Raw genomic sequence first — 18,439 nt, forward strand, 5'->3', positions numbered from 1 at the left:
TCAGCAGGCTTGGGTTAACTGTGATCACTTAAAAAATTTCTAAATAGGTCTGTGAGAATCTAGGAAGTACTCAGAGAAAACATCTTTCTAAGCATGCAACAAATTATGTGTTTAATAAGTGCAGCTAATACTTAGCAATTTAGCATATTGCTCTGATTTTGTTAGCTTCACCACTGTTTTCACAGGAAGCTGGCTTTGAAAAAAAATGACCAAAAAAAAGAGTAGTAATACCTATTACTGGAAATAAAGTCTGGAGGTGTATCTCCTGCTCAATTTTCTTTGGCATATTTAGGGTTCAGAGTTCCTTTAACTTGGCAAGCCTGGGCAAGGAACACTTACCCATGTGCATGCAGTACATTCACTCCCATATAATTACTTTTTGTTAATGCTCTGAAATTATTTTCTTTCATTTTAACATAGTCTCCAGTCCTGCAGACATCCAAGCACATGAATAACAGACTCCTAACTTCAATCAGATTACAACTGGGAATAAAGTACTTAGCCATGTGCAGCATCTGGTTGCAGAATTAAGATCATTCATCTCTTGGGTCTTCCTAGGAAGCTACAGAATGAGATATGTGCATGTGGACTATGGGGCTCATGCAATGGGGCTGCTTTATCTAAGATGAGCAAAAAAAGTTTTTAGAACTCATAGGGCAATCCACACAGCTAATCCAGCAGTTCCTGCAGAAAGTAAATCAGCTCCAACAATCACACCATTCAAGCACTGTGGCATTTAGAGGAGGAAATACAGTCTATATAGGGAGTTCATTAACAGTCCAGGCTAAAAGGAGGTGTGGGCCTATGTGTTTCATCAAAATCAAAGACTTTTCTTTAATATCACCTTAAAAAATCCATTGCATCTGATATTTGAGAGAGGACAGCCTCTTGCAAGACCACTATTCACTGAACTTTACTCAAGTATCTTGAAAAGAAGTTTGATTCCTTTGATGTCTACAAATTTCATTAACGTATACATAGGCTCAGAACAGTGCATGATGTTAAAAACTTCAGTGTAATATGTCACACTTGAACCTAAATTCCTCATGAATTATCTCAAGTATTTTTCTACGTCTACACACATTTATATTATGTATTTTCAGCAGTAAAGGCATTTTCCAGTATTTTGCTAAATACATTAAAAGCTTATTTTTAAATTTGTAAAAACATTTAAAATTTTTAAAAAAGACCCTATATCTTGAGCTGTTATTAGAAGAGGTAATGAACTTAATATGCTAATGTAAAAATGGAAAATAAAGGAGTTTTCTGAGTGTTTCTGAATGTTGTTTTTAGTGTGTTATCATTAATGTATTAAAACATGTACAAAAATGCATTAAAGGATCAGGAATATTTTCCTGCAGGTACTTAGAACCTAATAAATAATGAATGTGATGATTAACTACATGGGCAGAAGTACAGAGCATTACCAAGAAAAAACCTGCATAAAATCTGCCCTTTGAATGGATGTGCACCGTTGTTTTTAATACTTAAAAGCCCACTTGAATATACTCAGTTGTGTGTGAAGAGAAAACAAAAGAAGCAAGCGTGCTTGAATTAATATTATATTTTCAAATGAAACATTTAAATATTGCCAAGAGCAGCGCGGGTGTCTGGAAGGGCAGCGGAGCGAGCCGAGCGGAGCGCGGCGCCATCGGTCCCTCAGCGCTGCTTGAGCAGCCACAGAGGTTTGTGCAGGTCCAGGGAGCTGAAGTACGACCACCACCATGGCTTCTCCCTGCCTGCCGCGGACCCTCCGCGAGCCTCGGCCTGCCCGTGCTGGGCGTGAGGGTCAAAAAGTTCCAGCGGGTCCTGAGGGTCGTAGGCGTCCTCCATGGAGCGCCGGAGCAGCTTGCTGGGCCAGGCCTCGGCGGGCCGCAGCACGAAATCCACGCGGCCGGCCTGCTTCATCCTGGTGGGGATGGTGACCCTCTTCATCACCCGGCTGTAGCCTGGCGCCTGGGCGCTGATGATGAACGTCCCCGGAGGCAGGAGCCGCCAGTAGTCACCATCAGCAGCTTGGGAAAGGGACAGGCACAACAAAACCAAGATCAGTTTTTCACCTCACAGCCCCTGTAGCTGCACGCACTACCTCAGATGGCAGCTAAGGGGTGGGCCATGGAAACAGCTCAGATTTTGGAAAATGTTTGAAGGCAAACTCTAGATAACATAAAAGAGACTTTGCCTGTGAAAACTTGGCCCTTGGCAGTTAATGGAGTAAAATTCACATACAAAATGTCACTACCTGCTGTTTCTGTATCACAGGGAAGAGATGCTTTCCTTCATGCTGCTTTTCTCAAGGGTACAAGGAATAACTCCCATAGAAATCAATTTAAAACTAAGTGAAACTTAAGAAAACTTGGCCCTTGGGAAGTAATGGAGTAAAAATCACATACAAAATGTCCCTACCTGCTGTTTCTGTATCACAGCGAAAAGACACTTTCCTTCATGCTGCTTTTCCCAAGGGAACAATGAATAACTCCCAAAGAAATCAATTTAAAACTAAGTGAAACGTAAGAAAACGAAATCAGAGTCCAGGCTGCAATATATACACATATATATATTTAGAATGTCTGAGGAGCTAAGAAATCCCTCTTTTAATTAAATTACATTCAATTCCTTTGCAGACATTCTTGCATGTAAGACTATGTATGGACTTGGAGCTGCAGCTGGTATAAATTGCCATTAGTGTAAAACGGGTGTAAATTTCCTCCAGCTGAAGGTTAGACCCTGCAGGCAAAAGCAGGGAGCTTTAAAACTGAAAAATTTATTCCTCATTTTATATTTCCTTTATTTTGAATGGCAAGTCTCTTAGCTCAGTTAGTGCTGCATTTAATACTAGTTTCTCATGGAATTTCTTAGTTCTTTTTAACACTAAAATCAAAAAACTTTTTAGCCATATGACATTTTTAACCCCACCTAACTCAGAGCAAATACTCTCTTTCCTACAGTGCAAACATATTTTTCTTTAATTCTTAATCCTTTAAAGGTCCACTGCCAATGGGAAGCCATTGTCTGGGAAGAAGTTTGAAAAAGACCCTAATTCATGCCAGAGTCTCCCACCAGCCTCAATAATCTGCATCATCTCCACTATTGTATCCCCTCTAGTACTGGTTTTTTTGAAAGCTGGAAAACATCCACTACATTATAAGCCATTCTGGCTTTCCAAATTGATTCAACAATGACCATTAGACCAAAATGTAACCATTCATATCTTCTATTTTGCACTTCTATGACCTACCCTGTTCTCACTGAAATCAATAATAAAAAGAAAGCATTGATTTCAGTGACAGCCTAAGAGCTCAGAACTTTATGACTGTGAAAAATAACAGTTGTATATGCCCCAATATATGTTTATCAGCTGGTGACAGGTATAAAGTGGGCATAATTCAATGTTCTAATAATAATAGTTCCAAAAATTGCACATATTTATGTATTTCCACATGAACAGGAAAAGTTGTGGACCCTTCAATTTCTGCAATTATTCTAGTTGTGAAAATCAGAGGGGATTCTACTGCACTACCCACAACATGTTCACAATATCTCAACTAACTTATTCCATCAAGGTTCCACATCTCCACATGCTGAGTTACAGCCCCTGAGCAGAGCTGTTGCCATATTCTCCCAAATTAGCTTTGGTGGACAGCAGACTGTTCCAGGTGGAATTTTTCATATGAAGAGCTCCATCATCCCAGAGACAGGACAGACTTAGCAGTCAGCTTAACATGTCTTCTCTCTTGTTATTCCAGAACAGAACCCCCATCTGAGCCTTCAGTTTTCCATTAAGGTGTCATTTCTACCAAACATGGCAATACTTTTGCAGGTTAAGCTCTCAGTACTTTCAACCTGCCCCAGGAAAAATCTTAAACCAAAAATATTACCTGTGGTGACATCATGCTGAATGCCCCTGACTGAAATACGAGCATTTTTTATTGGGTTGCCAAACTTATCAGACACAATTCCTTTTATCCCCCGATGAACCTGGCAAAGCAAAGCAGAGTTAGATGGGAGTCACTGCAATACCACCTCCTCATCACAAGGAAACCTTTGTAGAGAGGAAGCAATTGTCAAAAAATTCACCCCATTCAGAGGCTCTCAGGAGATAATGCCCCTTCAGATCACATGGCCTATTTAGGGAGGTCCAAGGGGACTGAGGGAAAGGGAAAATGGAACCAGAGCTTTTTTAGGACAGGTATGTGGCTCTGCTTGGAGAGACCCTTCTCTGCACAAATCACTGGCACCTTGTGATGTGACCACAGTATTTAAGGACTGTTCTGAATGTCTGCCCTAGACACAGAACCACAAAGAAATGAAAAGTTAAGGCTTTCAAAACAAATCTGGTGCCCTGAACACAATGTGAAGGCATCACTTCAGGTACTTGTGACTCATTATCACTCTGCTGCCTACACTTCACTGCCTGTCAGAATGTCATGACAGCAAGGTGTATGACAGCCATTTCCCCTTCGCTACAAGCACAGAACTGAGTTGCTTGAGCTGTTGAGAAATGTGCTTGGTGACAAATTAAAGAGCAATGTAAATTTTTTCATACAAGGAGGTGCACTAACAGCTATACTGAAAGTTCAATAAAATAAAACAAAACAGAAAAAATGTTCAAAGTATTGAAACATTAGGCCTCTTAAGGTTCTCTTTTTACAGCATTTCAAATTTAAAATATTTTATATCTGGAAATGTATATGACCTTTTTTAAGTGAAAAATAATTCCATTTTGATTTTTCTATAAACAGCTATGACCAACTTGGGTTGTTCTTTACTTCCCCAATTCCTCTTTTCTACTCACTTTCCCTTTCTCAGCACCCTTGTCACAAGAGAAGAATAGAAAAAAAGCACAAACTATCAAAACAATGGGAAAAACATGTTTGCTTTTCTGTTGGAATATAGAGATGTTTAAAAATAATCATTAAAATATCCAACTTTACAGTAGTTGATAATAGAAAGTTTGAAAAAATAAGTCTAGTCTAGTGAGAGCAGTTTTTAATTTAAGGTGAAACTGTGTTGTCACTGCTCTTGTTGAGCAGCTGTTCCATGTACTGAGTTAAGCTACTCACTGGAAAGTTTAGGAGCAACTCAATATAAGGATTTGAAAACTATCCCTTATAATGAAGCACTGCAGTTTGCTTTGCAGTACAAACTTGGGGATTTATCATATGGATAGAAAGTAAATATGGTCAGAAGAGTCATCTCGGACTCAAATTCAATTTACAGTGTAGACATACTCAAAGTAGTATGACCTCATCTAGCTTCAATACTAATTTTGCAATTATAACATGACAGGATAAAAATTACAAAACTGAAATTTCTTTCTCAATCCTGCTTTGGTTTGCTTTATTAAATGTACTATTTTTCATTTTTCCCTCAAATTTGTGTCACATGAGTTTGGCAGGGTGTTTTGATATTGCTTCTGATGGGGAGAAGAGATCAGTGTTTAGGAAAATGAATTCTACTTCTGTGTGTTGAGCCAAGTATATTTGTACACACACCAAATAGCCTGGTATGTATCAGAATAAGAAAAGTTTGAATTGGTCATGGCAGACTTAATCCTTATCGTGGGTAATTCAGTCATCCTTATCTGCAAAGTTGTTTTGCTTACTGTCCTGCATTTACTCAAAAAGCTTTTCCAGCACAGACTTCTACAGTATCTCACACTATAAAATCTTTACATCTTGAAGACTTCAATTGTAATATATATGGATTTAACCCAGCTCCATTTGGATTCACTAAAACTCATTTTCATCAGGCAGCTGTAAAACGAAATGAGTTTGGTGGTCTGTACTGCAGACTTTATTGAATGATAATACTTACCACAAGTAGCAAGAGGTTGCTTAGAAAGGCCATAAAAACACTCCTAACAATTTTAAATTACTGCATACTCTATCAAAATAAGGCATGACAGAAAGCTAATCTACTAATGGCTGAGAGAAAGAGCAACTTCTGTTTCTATGCTCACTTACTTATTGTCAGTGAGGTATTTGTTTTTGCTGAGCTTAAACTTATTATTAAAAATGACATTTAAGTGGCACGTTTTAATGCTCAGAGACACACAGTTCTTCCTTTAGAAGATTTGGCTTTAGGTTTTTAATAACTACTTTCATAAAAAAAATCAAGATCAAAAGCGTGTAAATGGCATTTCTAGCAAGAGCTTAGCTGAATCTAAATTTCTTGCTGTGGGACAGTAGAGTTTGGGACACAAACATGGAATATGGAAAGGAAAATTTCAGGAAGCTCTCTGGAGAGATCTTCTTGCTTTAGTCTTCAAAAGGAAAGTTGATTCATACTTTTCTGAATGTTAAGGTTTTCTCTAGTGCTAAAATTTTGCACAGTTGATGAATAATGCTCCCCAAAGTATTTGCAAATAATTCCCTTTCTCACTATTTTCAAGGCCTTTGCAGTCCTCAGTCTCAAGCCCTTCTGCAGCATAGACAAAATACCACCTGTGTGTCCTGCCAGATAAACTGAGGCACTGGGGACCCTGGAGGAGTGTGGTTTTGATTCGGCATCACCTCGAGAGCTAACCAGGAAAACAACAAAGAAATTAATTTTGACAAAGAATGAAAAAGAAAAAAAGAAAGCAAAAAGGTCTGTAAAAGCAGAGCAGTACCATTTCCATGTAATTCAGAAGGGCAGCTTTATTTTCATGCCATATTGTAAACAGTTCTTCTTCCAAAGGAAACTTTTCACATCCTACCTCCACGGTAACTTCAAAGCAATTTGTGTGAAGGTAATTAAAATCTGCCATACCTACAGGTTTAAAAAGAAAGAAGACAGCTTATGAACAGCCTTGTAGCTTTTAGCTGAAGCTTTGGTGCTGCAGCCAGCTGAATGCTGTCCCAATGGATGTGGGTTATTATACTGTAAAAAGCACTTGCAAATACATAAAAAGTGTTCAACAAATTCAGAATTCTATAGCTTGTTTCAACTATAAAAACTAATGACAATGACACTCCTTCCAGGCAAAAAAGCATAATTTTACGTCATTATTCACCTGACCAAGAAGTAGCAATACAGCAATAAAGATTGGTTAATTACAGTAACTGTATAATTGGCTGTATCAGAGGTGATTGCCAAGGGTCACCAGAAAAGAAATGACCTTTTGCCATTATTATGCTCAAAACTCTTTCGGTACAAAAGACATTAGATATAATTTTGGGAAGACAGTAAGCCAAAGAGATCTAAACCTAATTCTCACACATGCCCTAAAGCATTCCAAATGTCTAGTTTCAACATAATTATTTGGGGATCCAGCTGGGTCCTATTGGAAAACACAAGTGAAGCGCAGCTGAAAATTTATGAACACTGATATTTTATCCATGCCAGTATTGAAGGAATTCTAAAGAAAACAAAATACTATTATTGGGGAAATCAAATTAACAGCGGAAGCACAAATGAATTGGACGTTTGTCTCTGTTGTAGTTTTCCCTGAAAAAAGAATTTATTTAAACAGATGAGGAAGCAGCACATGCATTGCCTACAAGATGGATTCAGACTCAGGAAGCTAAGGAATGAGAGCATAGCATTAAGAATTTATTTCTACATGTCAGATTTAAAAATAAAAATATTATATTATATGGTATAACAAATGTGACCCTTGCATAACTTGTTAATTTTCCTCAAGTCCCATTGGGGTTGAACGCATCCCATGTTAACGGCATAAAAACGTTACCAACATAGATTTACTACTTAAATCCCCTAAAAATTATGTTTTACATGGGCAGGACCTTAACCAAACTGAAATTAATAAAATCATTTTGTTCAAACCCTGGTGTCTTATAAAGGTCACATAGAGGTTTTACCTCACTTGATAGGATGGTAAAGTGGTTTTACCTCCAGTGAAGCTGTACCACTCAGCACCATTTATAATACCTCCACGTTTCACAAAATTCCCACCACAGCGAAGCTCAGACCGGTCTGAGATGACGGGGTGTGCATCTGCGTAGGCTTTAGCCAGCATCTTGAACACCTGTTACAGACATGATTGGAATATGTTTGCTTTTACAAACTGAACACTTTGCCATTGCTGTTATTAACTGTTGCTGTTGTCAGTCCAGACAACAAGTCACCCTGTGTCCTCGAGACTGAAGGAGGGGATGAACTGCTCTATAAGGAAGTTTTGCTTGTTGCTAAGAAATTTTGATTTGTCTTCTTCTCTGGAGTTTCTTCTCTTCAATCCAATATATTTATCCAGGGACAACATATTAAATAACAATGGATTTTTTGATACTTGGCTTCAATCTACCACCTGGGGCAGGACCAAAGGACATTTTTGGTTGTACTTCAAGTCCCAGGTTTTAAAATTTAAATTTAGGCTTCTTTTATGTTTTGTTTTAGTTTTTGATATTTTTTACCCTTCGGCCCAACTAAATCTTCACACTGAATGCTGCTGTTTAAAATAGTCAGTGTCAATTTGCTTTGCACTTATCACTCACACAGGAAAACCTGCCAGTTTAATCTCAGAGAGCTCCTTCTGTGTGGGGCAGAAACCATTCCAAAAAGTGAAGGATAGGATGTGATGATGCAGGATGTCACCACTGATTTCCAAAGAGTGTTGACACTGATGAAGAGCAGAGCAGTCACCACGCAGAAAGGAACAGTGGCAGAACATGTAGTGAAGACAGAAGAAAGAGCAGTTATCTGAAGAAACCATTTATTTGAATCATGTTCCTGCCCTTCTTCTCCAATGGTTATTCCAACTTTGTATAAAAAATCCTCCCTCTCCTTTTTGTCTATTTGGACCTTATCTTGCTAAGGCAAGACTCAGATTTCGACACTGAAATTACAGCAGTTATCAGGTGCTACTTGATACTACTATTCATCATCATGAGTTTCATTCCATATTGCTTAAGACAGTGTGTGCAAGAAGTTTGGTGTCTAAAATCTAGTTTTAGAAGTGATCCTAAAGCTTTATCCTAGTGTTGTCATCAAGGATAAAGACCCAAAAGATTAAGCATACAACATTGATTGATATTTGTGATTGTTTCTAATAATCACATGGCTGAGCCAATTATGGGATCAGGTAGGTGAGCAAGGAAAGGTGGAAAGACAGTTTAATGTAAGTGCAAAGACACATTGCTAACATACTTCTGATGACCAGAAACAAAAAATTCAGACTTAATATAAAATGCTTTTGCAACTCCCTTAAGTTTCTATGTGTCTCAATATTGCTCAGGCCAGCAAATTGTGTCCTTCAAAGTTTTGCTGAAAAGAAATAGAAATTAATTAAATATGTTAAGAAGAAATTTCACTGACAATAGTTCAGTGCCAGGCACAATATCTTTAATTTCTACAGGAATTTGGGTTCCATTTCTGAACGTTCCATGGAAGATATTTGACATAAAGTTTAGACGGTGCCTATGTGAGTTAGGAGTATGATCCTCACCTCTTACAAAGACATCTGCAGATGTCCTATTCCCAGTGACCAAGCCTCCTCTTGTTTCACACCAAGAGGCATAAGGCTTTTGCCTGGCCAATAGTTCAAGTAAAAGAAGGCCAGTGGTAGTGAGAAGAGGAAGAAAAAAGTTCCTGGATAACAATACATTTGTTATCACAAAGGGAGTGAACTTGACTTGGTGTGGATCTTTCTGCTCTGGTGAGCAGAGTCATCAATTCAGTTTCTTGTTAAAATAAAACATCCATCTCCACAAATCCCAAAATATGGGAGAGTTTTGAGGTGGGCTGAACCAGATGCAAGAATGTGAGTGTAAGGACATGGTCCAGTTTTGAGACTCCTTGCTCTCAGCCAGTACTGTCCCAGGTTGTGGTGCAGGCCAAAAAAGGACTTGAAATCTGCAGCGTCCTGGAACAGAGGAGAGGATCCTTGTGCTTCCATGCATGCACCATGACGGACATACGGAGGTGGAAGCACAGATGCATTTTCAAATGGGGAAACATGCTTTGAATATATTTCTCAAAATTTGATTTTTTAAATATCTGGCTATCACCTGCTCTGCAGCATTTCACCCTGGTCTGCAAGTTTCCCCTTGCAGAGCAAATGTAGAAAGTCAGCATTCAGAACAATGGTTTTGGCCAATGTATGGCAGATAACCAAACTGCTGTATTTTGGGATGCAGGTTCCCTGACAGCAGCAGCTGTAGAACACATTATTTAAATGCAGGTCTTCATTGGTACAGGTTTTATATATTTCTGTGAAAAATTTCAAGTGATACTAACAGGGCTGTTAAGGTTTCTTGTGCTGTCATTTGAAAAATCAGTTTTTCACTGAAGACATCCCCAGCCCTCCACTGCGTGTTCTAAACTTCCAGATTTGCAGCCAAATTCCCAGACTTTGCAGTCACTAACTATGCAGCAGTCACCTGTATAGGGTTCCCTGTCCCTGTGCTGCAAGCCAGGAGTGCCATTAGGGTTTGTCCAGCTGTGCACTACACTGGGATAGAGACCTTTGTCTGTGTGGCTGCATACTTCCACTCAAAATAGATGTGCTGTCCCTGAGTGGAAATGATGGAAGTACTGCTGTACTTCCATTCCAGAGGTGAACTGCTTGATGAAGCACACATGGCAATATTCCTTCACCACCTATGCATAGGATAGCCCTAGCCCAGGCAGTGGGATGTAAAAGCACAATTTTATGATTTCCCCCAGTCCTCAGCAAGAGGTTCTGCAGCTTGCATTAGCACCCAACAGATATTTCTTACACAGGCTTGTTGCTGTGCAGTGCCTGGTTAATTTTACTGCTAAATCATTTTCATATACACATAGTCACTAGGCATTGTACAGCTCAGAAGAAATGGATTGATACAGAAAATGTTTAACAGTCATACATCTTTAAATATTTAATATGTGTTAGTGAGAACTGCCATTTCAGAAGAAGTCAGCCTAGAGATATGCTCAAAGATAAAGGATGCTTCAAGTCAAAGATCAACTTCTGACTATTTTCAACTGTTCTTTGTTTACATAAAGAACCACTTTTCTTAAGGGGCCACAGACATTTTTAGCTCAGCTAGCAGGCTGAAAAGCTAGCTGTTCTCCTGGTGGGCATGTCAGCAATGAATACTAGATTGAGGAAGCCGAAGGGAAATAGGAAAGATGGCAAAAAATTTCACAGAAGATTTACAGTGAGTCCCAAATGAGGAACTTTTCAGGGACAAGAGGGAGAACCAATCCCATTCGTCTGACCTGGAATAAATGTTACAAGGCTGCCACCATATGGCAACAAGTCTTTTTTCCGTTCACTCCTTATGGATTCCAAAGGAAAATAACACTCCTGGTCAGGCTTGTTCCTTTTCTTCTGGAAACCACTGGTAAAAATATCACAGCCAACTCCCTTAAAAAATTAAAATGTGGACTTTCCTAATCTGTGCTTTATGAAACCTTATCTGACCTCACAAAAGATAGGTAAATCTTTCCAGACCAAGCTGATAGAGAGTTAACAATCCTATATTTTAAAGTACATTAAGTAAGTGTATAAAATAGAGTCGTGCAATATTCTGAGTTGGAAGGAATCCACAAGGATCAACAAGTCCAAGTTTTAAGTGAAAGGCCTCTGTGCGGACTGAGCACTTGACCTTGGCATTATTAGCATCAACTCTATCCAAATGAGCTGATGTCATGTTGAAGACATATATATACATACATATATATATATATTTGGATTATGTATATAAATATATTATTTATACATATTTAATACATAAATGCATACATATACCCACATAGGTACATGATCTAAATGAATTAAAGTTTGTTATTTATTAAAAGTAAATGTTTCCGTAGTTTCACAAATGGAACCAACATGCTAACCCCACAAAAGCAGCATTACCTTCTCATCAGGTGTAGGGGAAAACATTTTTTCTTCCATAGGATGCCTTGAATAGTCATAAGGATAGGTCACAACTAGCTCACCCCCATGCAGGCTGGCAGAGAGCACAAATGGGATAGACCTCAACCACTTCATGACTGCTTTTGTCTCAGGGGCCACCTGAAATCCAGGAGAAAAAAAAAAAAAGCTGTGACTAGCCATGCAATTCAAAAGGGATTTGACCTTGTGCAGGATGAAGCCCAATGGAGAAGAGACTGTGTCAAAAGGAGAATGTTGAAGCTCTTTGGCTCTTCCAGCCCAAAAGTTACTGGGGGAAGAAAATCAGTTTTCTCCAGGGAATGGATGATACACATTGTTCACTGTGGAAAAAATGGAACAAAAAAGGAAAGAGAGCATTTGACAGAGGAAGAAACTTTTCATTACAATGACATTTTCAGATTATGATACTTTAGGCTGGAAAATTTTTGACATTTTATCATTACTTACCTAATTCCCTATCTAATTTCATTTCTGAATCAACAGGATTAACTTTGAATGGATAAACTGGAATAGGGGGATAAATTTGCAATTCTCAACCCTTGTTGAAAATGCATTTGCTATCCTTAGGTGCAGGATAACCTGTAAATAAATGAAAACTGATACGTATAAAGCACAGCAATGCCTGCAATTAGCTTGCCGTGAACTGTGGCAGATAAGTCACCAAATCTAGGTGTCTTTGACAGTCCCCCCTCAGTAACAGCGGCCAAGGGAGAGGGCAGCAGACTCTAAGAGATGTTCAGGCACCCGGCATGTAGGAGGCTCCTTCACCCCGTTTCTGAGGGGAAATTTCCGGGACCTGCTCCGGTGTTGGTTCATTCTTAGGGATAACAGTGGCATCTGGTGGCCGGTCCCTGCAAGCCCAGACTCACGCCAGTGCCCCCGGAGAGCTGAGGTTCCTTTCCTGGCAGCTGGGGGAAGTTACCTGGGGAAAACCTGAGGAGGACAGAGGCTGCTTATCTGGACCCTGCACCACTGCAGGTATGCAGGTTTCATAAAAATGAGAAATACCTGTTATGATGAAGTTAATCCAGCATCTATTTAGGGCTGCTTTAGGGATTGCTTGTCACCCTTTGCTTTGACACAGCACCCAGAAAACCAGGCAGCCAGGCTGGAGAGCACTAGTGACTAACTGTGTGCAGGGAAAAAACACCCAGAACAAACAAGAAAAAAACTACACAATCAACTCAATAAAGCCCCTAAAGACCTATATACTTGTGTTTCAACAACAATAATTCCTGTTTTCTTTGGATCAGTCCCTAATCTACTATTGTTAAAAAAAACCTTTGGGGATCCACAAACCCAGGGGTAGAGCACAGAAAAAACACTGTGAAGATGCACAATACGTGTATTATAGCTCCATCAATGAGGCAGAAAGCCAAGGAAAAAGCCACATCTAAACATAGTTTTACCTGGAATGATTTAAGAAGATATTTCCCTGTCTGCTCCTGACCTAAGCAAGAGACTATCTCCCTACAGATGGCATAGTTTTTAAAATAGTCTTTCTAGTGTTTGGGTTTCCTTAAAATGCCCTTCTGCAGCTATTGAGATAAATGCTACTCTGTAGCTTTCAACTTCCGCATTTTAAAGAGGCAACTTAAAAAATGGGATGTAACAGGTAAAGTCTGATCAACTGAGGAACACAGAATGCACTTTGCACACCAGAAGCCTAATCAAAGTTTTTTACATAATAGGGAAGATTAAACACAGAGTTTCCAGGAAGGGCATGACATGGAAAAAATTATTAAAAAATGCAGATAAAGGGCATTCCAAAAGGAAAGGACTTTTAGCAGTCTCACACAATCCAGAAGTGGGAGAAGAAAGCAGACCCCAGGCTTCCAAAGAAGAAATATGGCACTGTCCAAAGAACGCTATCTGCACCAAAGGATTTGTTTTTCTGGCCTTTGTACAGTGTCCTGGGATGAGCTGATCATGACATTTATCCCGGCAGTGCTTTGGAATGAACCAGCCACTTCCACATGCACCCTGGAAGTTCATCCTCTGAGCCCATCTCTTCTGAAGAGAAGACCCCTGAGGGCTTGTAAGGGACTGTAAGTGTCACTGCCTGCCCCATGGATTGGACACTTTGGGAGTTTCTCAGGGTGGCTGAGCACCTGGAACAAGGTCACACCTTCCAAGTCCATAGCACCAGCCCTTCTGAGGAGGTTGCTGCCCCAAAATCTCATTAGCTCCCTGCCCTGCTGCAGCTGCCCCAGCTCCTGCTGCCAAGCCGGAGAGGCCCTGCCTGACACAGCATGAGCCCTGCTTTCAAACATCAGCCTTGGGCCTTGATATGATTTTTAAGTTGCTTCTGCAATTCAATGAACAAGGGTAAAATACACAGTTTTATTTGAGAGCTCCTGGTTTCAGTCCTTCATCCTGATCAGACAACTGGCTAAGCAGATACTTGCATAAGCCCCATGACAGTGCTGTCTCACAGAGGCAGTGTCCTACTGAAGTCAATGTTGTGAAAAACCAGGAGTTTCAATGTCACTATTTTTACCCTAATACCATTTCAGTAAATGAGCATATTTGGTTCCGCTCCACCAGATGATAGCAGGTGTTATCTATGCCACTCTGGCCTTTGACTTTTCCTTTAATGTGGGTTTTGTGGAGTTTAATTTTTTTTTTTTTTTCACCAGGGCTTTCTTTTGCTTTTGAGTTAGATGAGATCAATTTTAAAGTATCCATCTCACAAGAACAATTCAGAGCACAACTAGAAAACAGGGAAATTATTTCTGCATGAGGACAGAGAAGGGCTACTACCCTTTCTAAACCTGAATCTCATTTCTTCAATTATACTGCAATTAGTCACTGTCTCCATGGCTTTCAAAGATTTTTTTTCTCCCTTTAAAAAGCAGCCAGACTAATTTTCTTAAAGAGTATGCCAGCCTCCACTGGCATAGACTTCCGAATTCTGTTTGAACCAAGACAATTGAGCTATATTTGAGATGTAGCCTGAGGTCTGTCTGAGCCCTCAGATCACTTATTACAATAATTCACAAAAGAGGGGAACAAAACACTCTGAATGAAGCCAGGCTTTTGGGGAGCAGGAGCTCTGGCTGAGAGCTCACTTTCTGCTTCCTGATCTTTGTACAATGCCCTGCAGCACTCAGGTAATTACTTTAATAAGGCAGGTAACAAACACTGTTAAGTAAATGAAAGGGGAGAGGCTGATGTTGAAACATTCAACCTAATGCTCCTGCATGCACAAAGCACCACTGTAAGAGCCATGGGCTCATCTGCCTGACAAAACTGAAGGTCATTAAGGGACAGCTGATTTGATAGTCCCGTGATACCATCAGCACAGGAGACACAGGGCTGGGAGAAAACTTACTGCCAGGTTTGTGAACCATAGGAAACTGTAGTTAGCAAGGTGATTTTGTGGTGCCACTAAGGCCACAGGCCTGGTTCCCTCAGGTGCTCTGTAAAGCATATGGATTTGGAAATGTTCTGAGTGTTGGATGTGAGGACCAGCTTTGGGGCCAGGAGAGCACCTAGCAGTTCCCTGAGTTTCAGTGCTCTGAGGATGGATGGCCATCTTATTTCTTCTTTAAAAACAAGAAAATGTTTGCAGGAGAAGTGCTGTATTTTTAACCCCAGGTCCACACCCACTGAGGTACAGCTCAGGTGGGATGGGGTGGTTGTGTGCCAAGGTTCTCTGCCTGTTGTCTGTGACAGATAACCCAGGGAGATGCTGCAGCTGGGGCTGAGCTGTGGTGGTAGCTGTGAGAGCTATGTTGGGCTGCCTCCACCCTTCCCTCTGTAAGCTGCTGTGATGTTACACAGTGTTTATGGAAGATAAATACATGGTTGTAAAGATGGCTTCTGCAAGTGGCTGCCTGCCACTACCACCTCTCTCACAGGTCAGCAGAAGAACCAGGGCAGAAGCAGGACTTGGAGAGAGAGGAGGTTAGAGCCAGGAAATCCAGAGTTACAGGGACAAGCTCACAGTTTGCACCAGGCACTGGCAAAAAAATGGGGGTCAAAGACACATTTGTCCTTCCTCAGTGTTGCCTGGGTCCTCAACCCTGCATCTCTGGACACACAGAGAGAGGGAGCACATGGCTGAAGGAAGATCTCCATCCTTTCCTTCTCATGTTGGAACAGGGGAAGGGTCTCAGGAGCCCCTCCTCTCAGGTGGAAGGATTACCATAGATAATGCGGGATGAACTGACCACAGCCCCCATTTCCAGTTCCTCTGCACCACAGTGGGGAAGCAGGTACGGAATTTAGCTGCAAAATTAAGCCTGGGAAGAAAGCAGAGGTGGGGGAAAAGTGTTTTTAAGATTTCTCATTAGTCTACTCTGATTCAATTAATAATAAATAAAATAGATATAAATAATTTTCCTCAAGTTCAATCTTTTTTGCTTCTGAAGTTAATTAGTGAGCAATTTCTCCCTGTCTTTATCTTGACCCATGAGCTTTTAGTTATATTTTCTGTCCCCTGTCCAGCTGAGGAGGAGAGTGATAGAGTGGCTTTCGTGGGCACCTGGCATCCCACTAGGGAAACTCAGCACAGAGGTGAATCAGAATCAGTCTGACTTTTTCCCTAATATCCTCTCTTTTTCTCTACCTGTTATTTCCATTTGGCCTTAGGCTCTGCTCCACAGCTCTCAACCTTTCTTTGCCATCTGAGGCTCTGATCTCCACTTCCATTTACATAGCTTGCTGTTATCTGTTATTATTCAGTCAAAAGTTGAAAACAACTAAGCTTGTGACCTTATGACCATGCAGAAATTCAGTGCCACAATCTGGGATCTATGATTACATGCAAAAATAGAATAAACTGCTCGAGCTTAATTATGGCAGAAATCAGTGGTCTAATACACTGTGCATTACTGAGCCTCTTACAGCCTTGGATCTTTATCTGCACATTATCCTGAGGAAATGAGGTGCTTTAATCTAGATTTTACTACTGTGAAATGGGGTACCAGAACACTGGGGTAGCATCAGGGATGCCTTTGGGATACAGACCTGGCTTTACATAAGACCACCTGCAGCAGAGTAGGAACCTGGAGTATGATCTCTCAAATCTTCTGCTAACACCAAATGAAACAATCCTGTTCCCCACCTGTCTGAGGCTTTGTGCCAGCAATAAATATTGAATCAGAATACAATTAGTTTAAAAGTAGGAGAAAAGCAGAGCTCCCAATATGTGAACTACTGATTTGGCTTCCTGTGATTCTTCATTCAAGGGCAGCTAAGGTCCAGTTAGAGTTGTGCTGGGGGCTGCTGGTCTGCCAGCAACTCAGGTAGGGCTGAGCTTTGCATTCCTGACATAACATCACACAGAGCTTAGTGATGATGAGTGTGAGGCCCTGTAGTGCTGCCTCCATCCTGCTCTGACCTCTGCAGCAGCAACTTTCCCTCCCAGCACCTCTGCAGCTCGACTGGCTGTTTCCACTGCTCCATACGGTTACAGTCATTTATAAGCATCCACCCTTAATGGAAGATGACACCACACAGCTTTGCATACAGCCTTTGTACATTTTCCATGGCAGAAACTCCTATTGCATCAGACCTGTGCAGGACTTGGTGCAATGACAACCAAATCCACAAAAGGCTTTAACAGGCATCACAGTTTAAAGCACTAATGATGAATTATTACACACTTGTGACCCCCTCATAACAGCAATTATTCTTAATCTAAACCAGCAAAGTTCAAATTGTCCACAAATTTTCCAAACTATTTGTGACACCTGCCACTTTGGCCAGACCTACACCATGATTTTCATGCCAATTCCAAGCCTGTCCACTTCAGTCCCACTTATAAAATCTAATTACAAGTAAATAACTTGAGAACAAGCAATCTCAGTCTCTTAACTCCTGAGCTGCTCTGCAGTAGAAATTATTTATAAAATGTGTAATTCATACCTTACCCCACCAGTAGGACTGTGGAATGGGGATGTGGTCCAGACGGGCCCCACGAATCCCAGCTCTTCTGTAAGCCTCAGATGTCAAATCTGGGAAATTTCTGTTCAGGTCCAAGTTCTGAGCTGTCTGTCGTCCGATGACCCATCCATTGTAACCAGCCCCCTATTTTGTCGCACAGAAGCCAATTTCAGAATAGCTCCCTGTCTCAAAATAACACTTTGTGGAAATTGATTAATCAAAGGGAAGTTTTAAAAGAAGTAAACTGAAAATGTCTGTACTGTTAAAAAACCCACGCTTATTAATTAATCACATTTTGTCCCCATGAATATTAATGCACTAACTAGCATTCAGGAACTGTTTCACTCACCAGTGATGTGACTCATGAGAGGAACACAGGAGCCTCTTGCTCAGAGCAGCATGCAGAGTGGGTTAGAGGAGAAAAAGAAAATACAGTTGATGCCCCAAGATAGGAAGAGGCAGAGTGCAATAACCCCAGACTCATACAATGGACAGAGGTCACCACATGAGCAAAAACAGAGAAAGAAAGGTCTAATTTCATGCTAGTGGTGGTAGAGAAAAGAGAGAGGGGGAAATGAGAATGTCAGATAACATATAATAGAATCTTAGTTTTCACAGGTCTCCATCAGACATGAGCTGATCTCTGAAAACTGCCATCCATTACGAAACTTTGACAATACAGAAAATATTCACATTTCATTATGCCTACAGATTTAAAAGAGG

General features: G+C 40.5%; 1 protein-coding gene across 1 annotated transcript in view; it reads right to left on the minus strand.

The window, feature by feature from the left end:
• Nucleotides 1–1,547: 1,547 nt before the first annotated feature.
• Nucleotides 1,548–18,439, minus strand: part of CPZ (carboxypeptidase Z) — a 34,359-nt gene continuing 17,467 nt past the window's right edge. The window contains exons 6-11 of the mRNA XM_064712164.1: nt 17,699–17,860; nt 11,786–11,944; nt 7,837–7,972; nt 6,614–6,753; nt 3,879–3,978; nt 1,548–2,015 (exon numbers count right to left, since the gene is read on the minus strand). Coding sequence (XP_064568234.1) covers nt 1,660–2,015; nt 3,879–3,978; nt 6,614–6,753; nt 7,837–7,972; nt 11,786–11,944; nt 17,699–17,860 — 1,053 coding nt within the window. The 3' untranslated portion in view covers nt 1,548–1,659. The remainder of the gene's footprint in view (nt 2,016–3,878; nt 3,979–6,613; nt 6,754–7,836; nt 7,973–11,785; nt 11,945–17,698; nt 17,861–18,439) is intronic.

The sequence above is a fragment of the Zonotrichia leucophrys genome, chromosome 4 (assembly GCF_028769735.1).
Source record: "Zonotrichia leucophrys gambelii isolate GWCS_2022_RI chromosome 4, RI_Zleu_2.0, whole genome shotgun sequence".
Taxonomy (NCBI): domain Eukaryota; kingdom Metazoa; phylum Chordata; class Aves; order Passeriformes; family Passerellidae; genus Zonotrichia; species Zonotrichia leucophrys.